The following is a 19,060-nucleotide window of genomic DNA, read 5'->3' on the forward strand; positions in this document are numbered from 1 at the left end:
ATGCCAGCTGCAGTGTCTTGATGGAGAGATCACCTTTCCTTCTAGTGCCCTTAGCACCCAGCACAGAGCCTGACACACAGGAATATGTACGCACATGACTACGTATCCTTTCTGAGGTACAGGGCAGGATCATCTCCCCCATTTTAGGAGAGGGAGACTGAGCCCTTCAGAGGTGAAGAACATGTCACATAACTCATTAGTAACCGAATAAAGTCTAGCGTGAAGGCAAGAGCCTGGGCCTCATGGTTTGCTCATCTTTCTAGCACACTAGCACGATAAGCTGTGAGAAGAACTTTCTGGAGAGGAACACTTTCTAAATGGGCAAAGCAAGGCTCAAAGGTTATCTGATGAGTTAGGGTGGGGATGAGCTCAGTAAGGATGCTCTTCTCCCTGACTGCTTTCTCTTTTATATGAGAAAAACAATCCCAACACAGCACAACAAAGTGAAAAAAAAAATGCCCTTTGCCAATGAAGAATGATAATTTCCTGCTCTCCCTCACAGACATCTCCCTCACTTAACACAGAGGCAGAACTCTTTAGAATCCTAGGGTCTGAGGGTATGCGGGCAGGGGAAGGGAATAAAACAGAATCTTCTGAGTTGAGTTTTTTAGGGGGAACCCTGGAGGAGGACTTGTTTAGAGGTGGGGAGAGGCAGGCATTTGGGGAGCACAGGCTGTGCTTGTCGATGGAGCTTTGGGGAGCAGGGAGCAGTTTCATTCTGCAGCCCAGCAGGATTTTCACTCACTGGGTCATCCATTAGCCTGTCTTCTGTCATTCTAGCCACCCCATCACAGACAGATGGCTTTGTTGCCCCTCTTTGAAAAACAATCAATATTTCCAGAAGCAAGAATGCCAGAGGTCCTTGTTCTTGACCTTGGTTTGTCTGGGCTCGTGGATCTTGGGGCCCCCAGAAGAGAAATGGCTCTTTGGGACTCTAGGGAAGCCCACAGCTCTTTACCGATGGGGTCTGTATCAACGCCAGCCTCCCCTCAGCCTCTGCATGCAAGGAGCTCCTGACCCTCTGTTGGGATATCTATCATTACAGCCCGGTCACCGAGAGCCTCTCTCATGGGTGCACTTCCTCCATCCAGACCCTCCCCTCTCTGTTCTCTCTCTCATGGTGAGAGAAAATGCCTTTCTTCCTTCCTCCTTCCTTGGGACACAGGATCCTAATGAGATTCAGGCTGAAAAAAGCCCATTTACTGAGCAGATGGATGGTGAGTCAAGGGGAGGGAAGGTCATTCTTAATAGGAGCCAGGGCTCCTTCCACCCCCTCTTTGGAGCTGCCTGGACCTTGCCATCCACCCACCTCAGGGGGACTTAACTAACTCAGATGCTTTCTGGCAGCTCTAGGACGCATGGACACTCAGCAAGAGGACTATATGTCCAAGTTGGGCCAGGATTGGGCTCACTGGGAGAACAGAGCCTCTGGATCTGGCTCCTCAGAGACCTGCTGGCTCCCAGAAAGCTTGCAGGCCCATTCCCCCACGACCACTCCTCCGATACATCTTACCTGGGTATTTGCCACCTCGACTCCTCTTGATGAAGCAGACGATGAGCAGGATCAGCACCAGGAGGGCGATGGCACACATGAGCCCAATGAACCAGCCCTGGGTGGCGATGTCTGCCTGGTTATTGGTGTAAGCTGGTGGGGGAGGGCCAGAAGCAAACACACGAGTGATTTCCCATGGGGGAGGTGAAGAGGGAGATGAGGGGGAAGGATGGCTATGTCATGTCGCTGTTCCTCCTGGAGCCTTATGCTACCACCTAGCAGCCCTCTGGCCCAACCACCCTGCTACAGGTACAAAGAGAAAACAATTAAAGAGCCAAGGTCAAAAGGTCAGAAAAGAGGCACTGGTAAAGGGTACAGGGAGCAGAATAAGCAGCAGAAGTGTGAACAGGTCCTTGTAGGGGAAGTTTCCTAAGGATGGGGCATGGCATTCTTGCAAACTGGATGGCTGGTCACAGCCTGGTGGGGAATTGAGGGAAGGCCAGGGATTGGTTAAGGAGGTACGATTCCCCCATGAATGCACCTGGGGTGAGGAAATGGGACTCTGCTACCCACTGGGGAACGGAGGCCGTGGTTACCCTGCAAAACCTGTTATAAGAATACCTTTGGAGGGCCTGTGTGGGCAAAGAACAGCAAGTTCCCCACCAATAAGGCCCTGAAGCCAACCAGGTTTCCTGGCAGTGGGTTCTGGGCAGGGTATAGTTTCAGGATGCCCGAGACTTTTTCACGTCCCCCCAACTGGATTGTGTGCTCCCTGACAACGGAGACGATCCCTGTGCAGGTACTCCCAGGTGGGCTGGTGGTGAGGCTGGGGCTGGGGCCACACCTTCAGCACACCCCATGCCACTTCCAGATGTAGAGGACCCACACACACACACTGTCCTGTGATGAGTCCCTCTCTATCCCTGCCTGGAGTGCATGAAGACATCTCAACCTGGGCAGACCCCTTCACAATTCAAAGGACACATGGGTAGGCGTAGAGGACAGGCGCTCAGGTGTCATGTGATGGTGTCCTGGATGACCCAACGGCTGGAATTAGGGTTTGGGAGGGGATCTAGAGTGGGCAGGACCCACTCGCTCTTCTTTCAATGGGCTAGAGAACAACCCCCTGGTGAAACCCAGCCTGCCATGGAAACCAAGACTTGGGAGGAGAGGCAGGATCCAAGCGACCAAGCAGACCCAAAGTAATCTGGAGCCAGCCGAGTGAGCCGAGGGGCATCTCAGAGCACAGTCAACAGCAGGGTCCCAGAGAGCCCACAGGCCCCAAGCCAAGCCCTGGGCCTCCTCCCGGGAGGAACATAAGGAACAGAGGGGGCTCCCGTGCCCCGGGGTCTTTACCACATGCTGCTTTGTGGGGCAGGTGCCTGGGTGCACTCCTACCCTTTGTTCTTTTTGGACAGAGAAACCGTCTTTATAGCCTCCTCTGTGCCCAGACAAGGGCACTGTACCAGGAAGGGTCTGGACAAATGGGGAAGACTGATAAGCAAGCGCTTTCATGCTCGGGCTGCCCCGGGCTGTGATTACTCGATCTGTGTCTGTGAGGGTAAAGTCCCATCCCTCCCACTCCTGTTCCCGCAGGCCGTTCCTTGTGCGGGGCCACAGACATCCTCCCAGCACCCCACGTAGGAGCAACTCGCTTCCTTCCTTCAACCCTCTAATGCTTCCCATTGCTACTGGGGAGAAATCTACATTCCTACCCTGTCCTGGCCCCACCCAGGCTGGTCTCAGACACTGAGCGCTCGTCCTATCTCCCACCCTCTCTCCTCCAGCCATACTGGCCACTTGATCTCCAATCTCAGGGCCTTTACATGTGCTGCTTTCTTCAGATGGCTGCCTCCAAAAGTGTCATTTCCTCTTAGAAAGCCCCTTCCAGACCTTCTCAGCTAATGCCAAAGCCCTCTCTCCCAACCAGCCACTCCCCGAGGGCTCTCATTCCTCTTTTTCCTAGCACTTGTTTCCATCTGATGCGGTACTCATCACAGTGCACACTCGGAAGCACGTCCTGGGGGCTAGTCACTGCTCTGAGTACTTCTCCACTCATCATCCAATTCAGTCTTCACAACCCCACCAGGTAGGCTTCATTATCCCTATTTTACAGATGAGAAAACTGAGGCACAGAGAGGGTCTTGAGGTTGTGATTTGCTCATAAGCTACGTGCACTTCAGCTGGACGTTTTTTGCTGCCTGGATCCCTCCACTCCCCTCTGCCTGTCCCCCCAAACTGCTTCTCCCTATCCCACTGCTCCACGCTATCCTCTTTCTGTGTTGGCAATATCACCCACTCTGCTCGGCTGACCACTGAAACCTCACAGCCTCCACAGCTGTCCCTGCCTCTGTGGCAATGGTAGCAGCTCTCCCTTCCCAGGGGGGCTCAGTCCTAGAAGGCTCTCAAATCTTCCAGCCCTCCACCCTCTTTGCTCTCTCCTTCCTTCTGCTGTTAAACACATTGAAGCTTCCTGTATCTTAAAGCAAAAACCCTAAAAGAACCGGCCAGACTTTTCAGCCCTGGCTCAGATAAACTCCTTCATCTTCCATGGTCTCCAGTTCCCATCAATTCCTTCCTCCAACCCTGTCAGGCCAACCTCAAGACCCTCTCTACTCAGTGTTTTTTTCTTTTCTTTTCATACAGCATGCACATGCTGTATGATAATACAATATTCGTATAGATATTGAGACAGAAAAGATTTCATATAACTCATTCTTCTGTAATCTGCTTTTCTTTTCTTTTCTTTCTTTCTTTTTTTTTTTTTTTAAGATTTTATTTATTCATAGAGACAAGGTGGGGGTGGGGGCGGCGGCGAGGCAGAGACACAGGCAGAGGGAGAAGCAGGCTCCAAGCAGGGAGCATGACATGGGACTCAATCCCAGGTCTCCAGGATCACACCCTGGGCTGCAGGCGGCGCTAAACCACTGTGCCACAGGGGCTGCCCACTACTCAGTGTTTCAACTGGAGTGGGTCTTTACCAAAACTGCCCCTACATCCTTGGCTCCTACCTTCCCTTTACTGACTTTCCAACCGGCAATCCCTTTACTCCTCTTGCATGGTCCGTCCAGCCAGTTCTGTAGCTGTCAGCCCTGTGTCCCGGGTGACATCCTCTGAACATCTCCTTGGATGGTCTGTCTGCTTGAAATGCAACCCATGTCTTCCTGCCCTCGCTGCTCCCCGCTCTCTCCAGCAGCTTCACCATTCCTGCCATCCCTAAGGGTTATCATTTCTCCTTCCAAGGTCTCTCATGTTTGCCTCATTGCTTCAGTCTAGAGCTCCTCACCCTAGGTCTATCAGATCCCAAGGATACAATGACACATCGTGTTGTTATGCTCCCGGGACACCTCCCATCATTCCTTGCTCTGCACTTCCCCTCCCTGCAACTTTCCCACCATGCTCGAGAGCCTTGCCTGCCACCCTTCTTGTTCTCCACCTTTCTACACTCCACCCCCTCTTTCCTGAATCTCCCACTCCTCCAGCTCACACTAATCTCAAAAGTCCGATTTCATCTCTGTTGACTCTGCGAAATGTAACATTCAATTGCTCTGTTTTCCTGGATCCAGATTTTTAATTATACTATCAAAGGCTTGAGAACAGGAGAGTCTTTGGGCCACCTAGTGCTTAGCAGGATACTGGTCACATAGCAAGCAGGCAGTGACTCCTTAGTAAAGATCAGTTTAATCCTAATTTAATATGGTTAATTTGGGACACTTGCTGGGGTCACAGCGACATTGGCCTGGCCATGCACCATGCCTTGAATTTGGATGGTGGTTCCCACCTTCTGCAGAGCAGTTGGCTTGTAGGTCTGCAGTGACTTGTTTGCTCTGCTGCCATCTTCCTGATGCTTGTTCTGATAGGCCCTGACAAGCCATCTCCCTGGGACTCCCTTTCTCTTGGGAGAGAAAGTCACAATTCCAGGGAGAGTGGCCATATGGGCAATCTGGAAAGCAGATGTAGCTTCCCATTCCTGATAGCACCTGATGACACCTCAAGTTCCAATGTTACCTTCAGTCCTTACCAAAAAAGTTCAAAGAATGTTCTGAACCCAGAAAGCTGGACCCAAAATCCAAGCGGGTTTTGTACCTATGTGTGGTGCTGGATGTTAACTAAACTTATTGTGGCCGTCACTTGGCAATATATACACATATCAAATCATACATTGTACGCCTGAAACTAATATAATGTTACGTGTCCATGATATGTCAATAAAAACCAGAACCAAAACCAAATGGGATCCGGGATGAGGTGGGCTCAACCAGACTCCATCAAAATGATTTAATTTCTCATGAACCAAAAACAATTTAGGACAAGATGATCTCACTCACAACGTGACCCGACACGGTGGGCTCTGAGACGGAAGGTATTGTAGTGAGGCTTCAGAGCATTACATTTGGCTGCCAACATCACTCTTAATCGATCTGTTCAATGTGTTTCAAGATTCCTAATGGACACAGTAATGACAACATTCAAAGACCAGGATGCATTTACGCTCCCCAACTTCCACTGGAACAGGAACCAGAAAAGCACCTGCTCCTCTGGTCCACAAAACCTGGCAAACTCAGGTCCAAATGCCTCTTCCTCTAGACCAGAGGCCATATTTTGTGTGCCTTCCACATACCACTCTCTGTAACACTGCTCAAAAATGGGCCATTCATCTGCAAAGCAGGCAGTCACTCAAAGTCTGCAGAATTTCAGAAATAGGGATAGATGAACAAATATCACAGGGGTAGACTTCCTTCAGATGTATTTGGGCTTAGCTGCTCTTCCTTAAGCACCATCTGCCGCCTCCGCATCACCACCATGCCCCATCCTGGGTTTCTTCCAAACAGCTGAAAGAAGCTGACTACAGTGACGTCCCCTGTGTCCCTCCTCCCACCGTCCCAAGGGCTGGCCCACTGGCCCACCATCAGCACCTGCCTGCTGCCACCTCGCCCCATCCCACCCACCCCAGGACAGAAGAGCTGACGAGTGCTGCCCCCCACCCCCCTGGAGTCCAGAGTTACATGTTTGCGGCCCCTTGGGTCTCTTTGGCTTCAAAAGCTTCAAAGAGGTGATTAACTTTCCATGTGGGATCTTTCTGGTAAAGGTCAGGGAGGCGGTTAGCATTCCTAGTGGTTTTCTTCCATATCCTCCCTGAACGACTGCCACATGTTTGAGTCTGTGGACTAAAGTGATGTCTGTGGTCACCTAAATGACCAGTGGTTGGATCCAGAGATGCTCATAAACCCTTGCTTTGAGGAGACCCTGGACCTAGAGGATCATGTGAACTTGGCTCCGGAGTCCACCCACAGGATACAGTGTGCATTTTCCAAGAATCCAGAAACACACAAACTTCAGAAAGCAAAAATATTTCCCTCCCCTATGTGGTTTGCACATAGTAATTTCTAGCCAGCCAGTGACGTAGTAAGTGAACAATGTGTACTCAGCGCTAGGGTCGCAAACCTGCTCACCCCAACCTGAATGGAGAGGAATCTGGGAAAACTCACTCGCTCTGAAAGCAATTTATCAGGAAGAGTCTCTCCAGACCAACCACAGGAAAAGAGAGAAGAAAATTGAGCCAATGTTCAGAAGTATACTATCAATCGTCTTTTTTTTTCTTCTGTACCACATGTTTGATATGTAGCAGACTGGGACATCCCTGAGGATGGGGACTGGTGCTTCCCTCTCTGGCCCTTTCTCCCCACCCCTCACTCACAGCCCCAGGACTTAGTGCTGAGAGAAGCCTCTGGAAGCAGGTGGCACCAGCTTTTGTAGCATTCCCTAGGAGGGGGCTCTAGCCTGGAACCTTATCTGTGCTTCCCGCCTCTGTGCTGGACTCAGGTTGATAATGAAGCAAAATCAAATGCACACACAGATGAGCAACAGCTTGGGATCCCGACTGGGTCAGATGGAGTCCAGCCACCTGCTCTGCTCAGTCAGCGGTCCAGTTCCCTTGCCTGGCTCCCAAGCTGGTCTGGCCACTTGGTCAGACATCTTGTCGGAGTTGGCTGGGCTGGCCTTAACAGACAGCTGGACTCACAGACTCCCTGAGTCTTGATGGCCTAGACATGGGCAGGATAGGCAGAGGCACGGGGTGTAGGACAGGATGTCCAGACCAGGAGGGACAAGGCCAGAGGGGTGGAATGAGACATTTATACAGATGGGTGGTGACTCTCAAGATGCAGGCTGCCAGGATGAGCCTGGCCAGGCTTAGGAAGAGTAATGAATATTTCAGTCAACAGTCAGAATGTCATATAAATCATTGTGTGTGATTGTTTTGTTTCTATGCTTGTGTCTACTAACCTGCAGCTGATTAGGACACCCTGGGGACAGGGACTGGTCCTCTTCTCTCTGTAGCTCATTCCCCAACCTTCACCCTTTGCCTCAGGGCTTAGCATGGCCACCCACCTAGCCGACTGTGAAGATACACCCAAGCACATGAGCAGGTGCCCTCAAGTCTCCAAACTGCCTGCCCACCCTGACCTTCTACCTTGTACTGAGCCCCTGCCAGCCCAGTCCTTTGGTGCACTGAGGTAGCTTCTGTAGCTATAGCTGAAGTCCCTTTTGAGCCAGAACTATTCTCCTACTAGAGAGCTTCTTCTTCTTCCCCGGCACAGCGGAAGATCAACTACTTTGAAGCAGTGGAAAGTTTGGGACAAAAATGAAGCCAAGATCAAGCCCCAAACAACGTGCATCGCACGCTTTAGATTTTTTTTTTTCAGATGACAGTAACAAGGCAGTGACATATGTGATGACCCTGGGAAGATTTTTGGGTCAAGACCCTTGGATGGCCCTATCTCTTAATTCTACATGCAGGGAGCAGGGTCCTGTGCATATGGGGCAGGCTGCTCGGCATCTGCCAGCCCCCGGCCCCATGCACAGGGCCCAAGCCCTTTGGTTCCACGCACAGTCAGGGGGGCCAGGCGGCCTCCTCCATCCTCATCCTACAGCCCTAGTTCCTTTGGACACCACACACTTGCCTCAGGGTGGGAAGGGCGCTTCCCCTGCACTGCACATGCACTCTGGCTCCTCTTGGCTTCCTGGGAGCTGTGGACTGATACATACTAAGAGCCGAGACACGCCATGCAAGGTGGGGAATGGGTGGGATGAGTCTTCTTTCCAAGGAGAAGAGACAAGCAGGAAGCCGAAGATGGAATGAAATGCCCCATGCTTGCAGGGGTGGCTGAGCCGGACCCCCTCTCACCTGTACTGGTCATAAAGGTGATGACGGTACTGCTGATGCCCTCCTTGTCCCGGGAATAAACGCGCAACGTGTATGTCATCCCGGGATAGAGGTCTGTCAGCTGTACGGGCTGGACCTGGCTCTTAACAGGGACAGTTTTTTTCGTATGGTTGCCTGGGGAACAGAAACCTCAGTCAGCCTGGGGCCAGGCGCCAGGAGCTGGAGAGGCAGTGCTTAGGTTCCCGATCACCTGTCAAAGGCAGAAGCATGGGGCAAAGGACTGGGCCATGGCTCAGGCCACAAAGTGACCAGGCAGCTCCACCAGCCCTTCCACGCGATGCTGACTCTCCTACCCAGCAGCCCTTCCGCCAAGGGCCCTCTTCTTCCTCCTCAAGCTTTCCTTCCTTCCTCTCTACAGGCTCAGCACTAAACAGCATGACCTACGTCCTTACACTGGCAGCGTGTCAGCCAGTGTTGTCATCTTGGAGGTGACAAACTTCCTGGGGGTGGGGAGCTTCCCGGTGAGGGTCAGAGAGCCAGTTAGCATCCCTCTTGGTAAACAGAGGTGAGGCAGGATTCTACTTCTTGGCTCTCACTCCGGTCTCACTTCTCATATCTCACCACGTGGAGAAGTCACACATCAGGAGTGCACTTGCATGTGAAGTGGAGGGCGAATGGTGGGTGTAGGAAGCTGAAATGGCAGGGACCACCCTCAGGATGCCGATTCTATGGATGTGACCCCCTCCAGCCACAGAGAACTAAGAGCTGGCTGTGCTCTTTCCTTAGGGACCTTCGAGCAGCTAGCCCAGGTGGACCTTCTGGCTGGGTGAGCTGGTTTAATTGCCAAGGATAAAAACATGGTGGGTCTGAGTCTTTGGGGGCAGGGGCCTTCACTCAAAGAAGGCGGATATCTACAGTGTAATAATGATGTACCCTTGATCCCAAGAGCCAATAAAGAGTGAACAGCTAGCTCAAGCCACCTGCTCTCTGAGACAAGTCACCCTGGTCTGTGCCTCAGATGCTAGGCCGCTGGCATTCCTCCGTGAGCACAATGCAGTTGTACCCAAACGTCTGAACTGGCCTAGCCCGTCTAGTGGAGACACCAGAAACATGGATTCTGAGTTAAGGAAATCCAAGCAGAAGTGAGCCTGGGCTCACGTGGGGCGCCATCCGGAACCTTCCTCCTGGGCAGGAAATAGGCGAAGGGCCCCCTTACCCAGGTCCTCCCCGGCACATGCGCCCTGAGACCTCTACTGATGGCTGCAGAAGCCTCTTCCTTCCCCTGCGGCTGCTCTTCCCACCCCACTGCCGCCTGGGCACGTATCGATTTCATTAAGTCATCACTCAGCTGGGATACCAGGCCCCTCGGAGCCTGGGGGAGCTCACAGGATCTCTTAATGGCATCCACGCTACCCGCTGCCGCCGCCGCCCCGCTCAGCAATGCTTACTGTCGATGTACTCAACCACAAAGGCAGTTCCGGGCCCGAGATTGTGTCTCCAGGTGATGTTGGCCCATTTACTGTTGGGGAGCACCGTGACGTTCCATATGGACTGCCTGTCGGGGGCTGGTGGGTAGGTTAGAAGAGGGGTTAGTTCTGGGAGGGAGGCAGCTCTGGAGACACACATGCGTGCACACACACACACACACACACACACGTGCGTGGCTCGGAGGGAAGACTCAGGAGAGGCTGTGCTGTGCACAGGGCCCGACAGAGCTCCAAGCTGCAGCCTTGGTGGCCAGGCCAGAAGTCGCCATCCAGGTATGAGCGGGTGCGGTCAGGAGGATCTGTGTGTCAGGGAGAGCTAGAAATGGTCTGTGTGTCCACACAGGGAGGGGCAGGAATGAAAGAGTGGGTTTCGATCCATGCCACTGGAGGCTCAAACCTGGGCTCTTTCCCTTTTTAGATCATCATGGATTGGGATGGGGCGGCAGAAGGAACCTGGAGAAAGCCCCACTGGCCAGTGTATAGCCCGACAGGGGTTGTTCCTTTCAACCACAGATATTCTACAGAAAGGAGAATGGGATCTTTCGAAGCCCCTTGAGAGTCATGATGTGTAGGAAGGACAGGACCAAACGTGGGAAAGCCTTCCAGCCTGAGACTGGAAGAGAATAGTAACCCAGATGGGTGACTCCAGACTCCGTGACCATGTTGGTCAGCAAGATGTCGGATTATGTAGAACAGGGCCTCAGATTGTCCAAGGGGACTGGGGGGGGGGTGTCTATAACCCCAGAGGTCCCACCTCACCATCTCCTGGGCTAGCTGGGACCCCAAGAAGACAACTCCTTCTTGACACCCAATTCTCAGAGGTTCAGACACCAGAAGAATCCAGTTCTTTTGGTTTCTCAGCACACTAAATTGTCTCTGAGGCTTGATCTCCACACAATATGGAAGACATTAATTATCTAGTGCCTATGAGCGGGGAGCTACTTTATCAAAGCCACTGCACCATCTGAAACCATAGCCTGTGGACAGGCGAGTGGCACTAATCTTCAAACGTAATCATTTTTCACGAGTCCCAGCAGTCTGATTACCCCATTTCCCAGCAAAGATTTAATAGTGGAGTACTAGCGTGAAGCCTTGTATTTCAAAGACTTTACAAGTGTGGCTCCTGTATATTTTATTAGCATGTAAGGGGGCACTGTCACCAACTCACTTGTCAAAAATAAATGAATAGAGTACGTTGGTGATGCATTTATTCATTATCTATTTGACATGTGACTGAGTGTGCAGGGCTGGGGAAGTGATAAAAGATCTCCTGGTCTTCACTTCAAAGAAGCGCCTTCCCTACTACAACCTTGTCAGTTGCCCAGTTGCCCCCAGGTGAATATGATTCATGTGAGGTGAGGGGCCAAGAAAGAGACTCCACTGACGGCACCATGGGGCATTCTCTGTGGGGAGGGCAGAAGACAGGCTGCTTTACTTATCTGCCAGGTGTTTCCATTGTACTGGTGGCTTTAAGCCACCCCAAATCCCAGCTCCTTGGAATCTCATGGCTCTTGCTAGTGGGAATGAACTAGGAGAACTCATGATTTGGGAACTTGAGCTTCTTCCTCCTCAGCTCTGGGGCCTGGAAATAGCCAGAGAATTTGGGTTTAAACAGTTTGGCCACCAATACAGTATCGACCCAAATCTGACAGTCTCAAAGGTAGTGGAGATTAGGGCACCACTAGAAAAGATGAAGTGATGGGGAAAAGCAAAAACAACTTAGAGGTGGGAGGTGGGGGAAGGCAGGCCGTACAGAGAGACCTGGATCTGACTGCTAAAGAAGATGTGCAAAGAGTAAGATCAGGAAGGACAGCTATCAGTTACTATAAAACCAGAAACTGTGAGAGGAAGTATGTATCAGCAGACCGAGTCCTGGAATGGGAGAATTAGAGGGTATCCTTTGAAATCTGAAAGAGACAAGTTAAGGACAAATAAAAAGTCCCATTTCACCTTGAAAAAAGTAAACTTAGGAAACATTTGGTCCCAAGACATAAGACAGGATAAAGATGAAAGATCACTAAAAAAAAAAAAAAAAAGGATGGCAGAGCCACTCTGCTTCATTAGGGAAAAGAGAATATTTGAAGGGTGTCCCTGGTTTTAAGGATAAGTTCAGGGGCACAGGCAGGTCTTCTGCACAGTCTTGGGCAGTTAGGACTTACATGTGAGAGTCCACTGGGCTAGTCCTAGGGGGCAGCAAGGACAATCTTTCCAGAGGACAAGTAACTCTGCTGGGGAGCAAGATCCAGTCCCTTCATCCTTTGCGTATCTCCTCTGTGACCCCACAGCATTCATGGGGACACTGAGCCCTGCTATAAGGCAAAGATGCCTCCCTGTGGCCCCAAAGAACACCCATCACCAGACTATTGGTGGCAGCTTCTAAGAGCCTCCCAGTTTTTTTCCTCCACCAACATCTTCCTAAAGTCCATATTGTTTAAATTCTAGATATTGTACCTTTAAAGCAAATCGGTGTTTCCAAGGCCTGAAGAACATAATGTCAGTTATGTATCACTTGTCCCCTTATGGCTCACATAAGTCCACATAATGGAATTAAAGACAATACTCACACGTGCATTAAGCCACCATCCTCATTCAGGTGCTCAGAAGTGAGGCCCCAGAAGGTAAAGGGACTTACTTGCCTAGGACACAGGAGAGCCTACAATCCCATAGCTGCTGGTGGAAGAAGGTTCTGGGTGCTTCCTGCCTGCCCTGCCAGCTGCATCACGCTGACTTTACAGATGGCCTATGGGCTCTGCAAGCTAGAGGCCCTCAAGAGTATTTGATGCTTGGTTCTCAGACATATGGCTGGATTCCTGAGGGGGAGTGGTCTCCTCATGGTAGAAATACAGAGCTTCTGTGCCTGGCTGCATGATGGAGGAACAGCACATTTTCTGGGTTTAGCAGGCCAGCCCTGGAGTCATTTCTTACCAGGGGCCCCTAGAAAGGTTGTGATTGTCCCTCCATGTGTGCATCTGGGAGTGTGGGAAAGTGAGTGGAAAGAGCAACACAGCACCCTCGGGCATTACGGGGCTCCCTAGCAATGCCCTTTCCTACAAGTTCTTCTTTAAAAAAAAAAAAAAAAAAGGCCGTAAATGTGGTTTGTTGGGAGAAGGGCAAGGGAAGAGCAGGGTTCTGGGAACAGAGCTGCTCAGCAGAGCCGGCCACTCCCCACTGCTCGGCCCTCTATGTTGCAGGTCTGGGTGTGACACGGCCCGGGCCGGAAGCCCTCTCCGGCCGACTATCCAGTGTTAGGCCCTGGTCCTTGCTCACACTCATTCCCTTCCAGGGTACTCAGCCCTGAGCTGCTGCTCAGCATGGAGGTAGAGGCAACTCTCCCATTCAGAACGCAGAGGTGGTGCCTGGGGAGGGTGACACTCCAGTAACAAGGATCTGAGGCCAGAATGGGGGTGTGAAGAGTGGAGAGCCACCCAAGGCCTGCACCGGGCGGGGGGCGAGGGGGGGTGGTGCTCTGTGCCCCAGGGTACCAGACTGAGAATCCCCATGTGCTCTCCAGGTAGAAAACAAAGGGAGGTGTTGGCCAACGGCATCCCAGACCCGCCCTCCTACGCAGGGGGGGGCCTCTGGCAGAGGGATGGGGCGCAGGGACAGTGGGTAGTACCGGATTCGGGCATCTTAGTCTCGGAGGTGGTGGTGGGAGGCCTCTCCATGGTGGTGGCGGCAGTGGTTGTAGTTGTGGCGACGGTGGTGGTGGCCATGGTGGTAGGTGCAACACTTGGGATGGTGGGGACTGTTGTGGCTTCGGTGGTGGCAGCGGTGGCAGTAGCGTCTGTACTGCTCACAACGCCCGTCACACTCACCGTGGTCAGGGGCAACGTGGGAGGAGCTGAGAGGGAAATGTAAAACAGCCGCGTCTGGTTGGTCTGGGGGTCCCCAGCCTGGACTCGTGGCCCCGCGTGCAAGGCAGGCAGCCCCGGGGAGGAGATGGAGCTCAGGAACCAGAAGCCTCCCCCAGCGTGACGGACCAGGTCGGACGGATCACAGTGAGAGAACACAGCCATGGGCCAGGAAGAGAATGAAGCCCCGTGTGTGTTTCATTTTCTTCTCATGGTCTGTGTGGCTCGAAGCACCCAGCATGCACCCGGCTGAGAGTGAGGATGAGGATAGCAAAGGACCCACACCGAATCGCTCAGGCCCCAGAGATGGCATGGGGTCCCTGGCCAGCGCCACCCAGACACAGGCCAGTTAGCAGCACTTGGGTCCAGCCCTGGAGCTCCGGCCTTGGAGGGGGGCAGGTGGCTGGCTGTGTCCTGTAGGAGCACTGGGAAGACTCCCATTCCAGCCATTCACTCCAAAGGTGCCCCTTCTCACGGCTGCTTGAGTTCTAACACCCTCAAACCCAACGACAGAGAGAGAACAATCCCCACTCTGTGGGTCAGCCTCCCAGCGTGGTCTCAGGCTGTCCCCAGGCTCTGGCTCTTGTCCATAGCCCTGCCTCTCCTCCCTTCTTCTCTGCCCGGTGACGGTCCTTCCTGCAATGACCCTGCTCCACCTTGCAGTAACTTGTAGTGACTCCTCTCTTCCAAGGACATTCGGGCTCCAGGTGCCACAAGCCCTTTCCTTTTACATTAGGATGTGGGATGGGTGCTATTGGGGTCACCGTATAGTCTGTGCTCAGTAGATGGAGAAATCCCAGGATGCAAGTGAGATACATTTGTGGGCTTCTTTTTTACATATATTTTCAGGGGGACTGGTTCAAATCTGTGCCTACTTTCACAATCTTATCTCCCGTCCAAAGCTATGCTTGACATCAGTCAGCCCTGGGCAGGGGGGGGGCTGTCTACCAATATGACAATATGACATCATTTCCGTAGGCCCTCTTTCCTTCTACAGAGGGGTCGTGGAAGCTAACTGAGGACTGCCCTACAACTCTCTAGTTCCAATATTACGAAAGCTGAGAGTATGAGAATGGTGGGGGCAAATCAGAGAGAGGCAGGGCCAACTCTCCCCCTTGCCATCTCTTGTAATCTGATCACAGTCCACTTCTGGGGCAGAAGGCAGGGCGTTAAGACATAAGAAGATACTCGTAACCCCTGAGGAATAGCCACATCCCAGCCCTATCTCAAAGCTCCAGAAGTTTAGGAAGATAATATCCCCACTGCCCAGAAGGGGAGCCAGGACAGGGAGGGAACCAGAGAGACAACTGCCTGAGAGCTTTTCTCAGGGGAGAATGAAGAGACCCCAGACCTTTTCAACAAGAGCCTGACCAACAAAAGCCCTTTCATTCCCCTAGGTCTCTGATATTACAAGTCCCCACAGAGAAAGAAGGACTGTTCTGGGATCCCAACCACTCCCCTATGTGTAAGATCAGAAGTCACACTGGGTGGCCAACTATGTCCCATGCATTCCAAAGATTCCTGGGCAGGGTCAAAGCAGACTGCTAGATTCCCTGGACTCCAGTCAACTGAGAGGTCAGGGAGGTGTGAGGAGGGGATAGCCCTCCCTGTCAAAGTCACTGTTCAAAGATCTATTAGTTCAAGGTGGCTCCAGGCCTGGAGAGCTCAGTGCTCTATGGCTCAGCATGAGAGAATTCACCTATCCCACTCACCAAGACAGACAGATGGACAGACAGACAAAAGCACAGAGAAGCCCGAGAGACCCACAAGCTAAAGGTCGGCTCTCTCCCAGTCCCGGCTCCTTGCAGCTCCTGTGGCCACGGACACACGTGGGCTTTTCTGGCTACTCTGCGCCGCGGGGAGGAATCTGGAGAGACTATCTTGCCCATCTGGGCAGGATCTGCTCTGACTTGGTTCCTTGTATCGGTATGTATTTTCTAATAATTTCTGGCAAGTACAATGTTCACAGAGCCCTCCTTTTCTAGAACTATTTAAAAGGCACCATCAAAAAGCTTTGGGGAGAAATTCCTTTTGAGTTAAGACCATCCCACTCTGTGTAGCACAGACCTGAGCAGTGTTGTACATTTCCTGGGCCCCCAGAATCAGTGTCATTTCCCCCCAAAAGCTATACATACTCTCACATGCCCCTTAGTTCTCATAAAGCAGAAACACACGCTACACTCCCACAGGCCCACAGTTAGGCTTGCACCTGCTTCCCTGGGCGCTCCAGTAATTAGCCCTAGAAACAGATGCTAAGAGAGGCTAGGTTGGGGAGAGATTTTCCCCCTGGTCCTGCTGTTCAGAAATAAGGATGGGAAATGACTCTGAGGATGCTTCAAGGTCTAGTCCCTCCCCTGCAAAGGTCCCTCTGCCAAGTGCGACAAGAAGGAAGCCCTTCTGATGACAGCCACCTAATTGCCTTTCTTTCAGCTCAGTGGTTAACAGTCTCTGGGTATCAGTTAGAGGGGAACAAGAGGCAAGGAGTGGCTTCCCAAATGTCCTCCCCAAGGACTCCTCATTGGAGTCACCATGGAGGAGGCAGCCTCGGCTGGCTGAGGTCCCAGCTGGCAAATCAGTGTTCTCTTTGACCCACTTATTAGCTGCGTCTATTGTCCCATGGTTGGACAGGGCCAGATGGACAGGGAGACCAGGAGAGCAGAGGCAAGAAGGAAAACCTCGGGCTGAGTTGGAGGCTTATAGAGGTGAGCGGGGAAGGCAAGTTTTCACACAGAAACGGTCCAGGGCTCAGGTCAAAGGGGATTCAGAGGATTCCATCCCCTGGGGTGGAGAGAGAGAGAGAGCAGAACGGGATAAGGGGCTTGGAGAACCACCACCCTTGTCAATGATGGGTGGAGACCACCAGCCTGGCAATGGAGAATGAGGTGTGTGTGTGTGTGTGTGTGTGGGTGTCCAGGGTGGGTCTAGAACTGGAAATACGGCACCCCTCCCTCAGGGCCACGTCAGCCTAATGGGTGACCTCATGCACATTGGAAGACACTGAATGCCACGGCTGAGGGTTTTCCACCAGAGTTTTGGGGAACACCACATTTTTTGGAGAAAAGTGAGAGGGGACTCTTTCTGACCCCTCCATTTTCAGAACCTGCCATGGAGCTGCCCACCAAACATGTGCAGATCTGAGTTACAGTGCAGGACATTCCCCAGACACTCCAAGGTGGAAGGTCCATCCAAAAATGTCCACCTGGCACACGGACTACCCTGGCCAAACCACAGATGTCCAGGACAGATGGGCAGCAATCCTGAGAGGCTACAGACATGGGAGCATGAGAGGGATTATTTTCACTGGGGAAGATAGGAACAGATCAGTGTGGCAGGGGGAGGGGGACATCCAGGTTTAGGGAAGATGAGAGGGAAGGGAGCCATGGGCTGGACAACAGACCGATATCAAAAATGTCGAACCTGGGTTCCACAGCTTGGCTTCTGCAAATTGCGAAGGAGGTTCTTGGGCATTGACAGCTGAGAACAGCAAATGCCACCAGCACATCTCATTTCCAAAGATGTGCAGTGTCATGGCCTCTACTGCCGTGTCATAGGGAAGCTGAAGCCTAGGAGGCACATTTGATTGAGGCTCAGAGACCTGCACTCATTGTGCATACGTGATGGGCTTGGATGTTCTCTAAATGGGGAGCAGAAAGTGGGGAGTTTGGAATGGTCACTCATGAGAGGGGCAGCCAGGCTTGGCACGGACGCTCCCTGAGCAGGGCAGGCTCCCTGCTGCCAGGTGGAGCTGCCTTGGGCCCCAGAAAGGGGGAGGCGGGCTGGGACCTGCCTGACCAATGAACTTCAAGCTGATTCACTTGAGGTCTTGTGTCTCCCCTTCTATGTTCACTAAGTCTGCTTAGGCTACCCTGAGCACCTGCTAGAATAGTTCCAGAAGAGACCTTTGTGCAAAGTTGAGTCAGAAAGTCAGGGCAGCCCCCAGGGTACAAGGATGGCTTTCTCCATGGTCCCTAGGCCCAGGACACCTCTCTATTCTACCTCATATCCCAGTAGAGGTGTTTAGGCCCTGTGGGGACGCACTGGGACCCACCAGCCTGGGTGATGATGTGGAGGGGGAAGGGGTTGGGGGGAGGGAAGGATGATAGCTATGCACCACCCACAGATCTGGCAAAACAAACAAACTGAAGGAAGCAGGGTGTGCAACGGAAATAGAATCAACCTAAAAAGGGGGAGGGAGGAACCCAGATCATAAGCTAACCCTCGGCTTCCTCACCTGCTTCTCAGTCCTCTCCACTGCCTAGAGCTTCAGGAGGCTCTAGTGATCCCCTGCCCCCCAGCCTCTGCCAGGGTGAGCCTTGTTGTCAGCTTCAGAGGAAGACAGGGGAAGGAACCCCGGGATCCCCTGCCTAAGCATCTCCAGCTTGAGGATAGGCCTTCTACGGTGACACGCCCTTTGGTGCCCTTGAACCCACAACATGAGGGCTTGAGAGGAGGACTGTGGTCAGCAGGTCATTGCCTAAGCCGGGCCTGCTTGCCCACTCCTCATGTCTGCTATCCATTTACCTCCCAGACCCTGAGAGTGGAGGCTGTTCTTAATGCTGAAGATTCTGAGAAGCTGGGTTTCTAAGGAGCGAGGGAACAATCATCCCACGGTGCCCACTAAGAGTCCAAGTCCTGGAGCCCCTGGCCCTATCCAAGGACAAGCTCACTCATTGTCACTGACCAGAACCCACGGTAGATGGCAGAGCTGGCGCCAGGGCCCCATGCAGCATGCATGGTCAGCATGCACAGCGTGCTCACCCGTTGGTCACCCTTCCAGGAGATGGCAGCCTGACCAGAAGCCAGGAGCCAGCTGCCTGCATTCATGGTAGAGCATTCCTTTAAGGGGCACAGCTGGCCACCCAAGGGCTACAGACCCTCTCTCTGTGATCTGAGACGTCAAAACCAGGCAAGGGCCCAGGTCAGTAAGGGGAAGTAATCACTCAGCTTCTAAGAAAGCTGCAGGTGCAGAGACTAGGTCTGGAGCCCCTGTGCATGTGGGGTGGCCACTCCTAAGCCATCCTAGGGGGCCAAGAGTAAGGGAAGGGAAGAGGGGAGGGGTTTGACC

The 19,060-nt window shown here is 52.6% G+C and overlaps 1 protein-coding gene across 25 annotated transcripts in view; it reads right to left on the reverse strand.

The window, feature by feature from the left end:
- The window catches only part of NFASC (neurofascin), a 181,112-nt gene that overhangs the window by 9,508 nt on the left and 152,544 nt on the right, over nt 1–19,060 (reverse strand). For 11 of the 25 annotated variants that reach the window (XM_041774161.1, XM_041774157.1, XM_041774170.1 and 8 more), the window contains 4 exons: nt 13,761–13,985; nt 10,106–10,222; nt 8,679–8,831; nt 1,514–1,645 (listed from right to left, as the gene is read on the reverse strand). In XM_041774161.1, coding sequence (XP_041630095.1) covers nt 1,514–1,645; nt 8,679–8,831; nt 10,106–10,222; nt 13,761–13,985 — 627 coding nt within the window. The other 14 variants (XM_041774179.1, XM_041774181.1, XM_041774178.1 and 11 more) reach the window with 7 other exon arrangements.

Source organism: Vulpes lagopus, chromosome 11 (genome assembly GCF_018345385.1).
Source record: "Vulpes lagopus strain Blue_001 chromosome 11, ASM1834538v1, whole genome shotgun sequence".
Lineage (NCBI taxonomy): Eukaryota > Metazoa > Chordata > Mammalia > Carnivora > Canidae > Vulpes > Vulpes lagopus.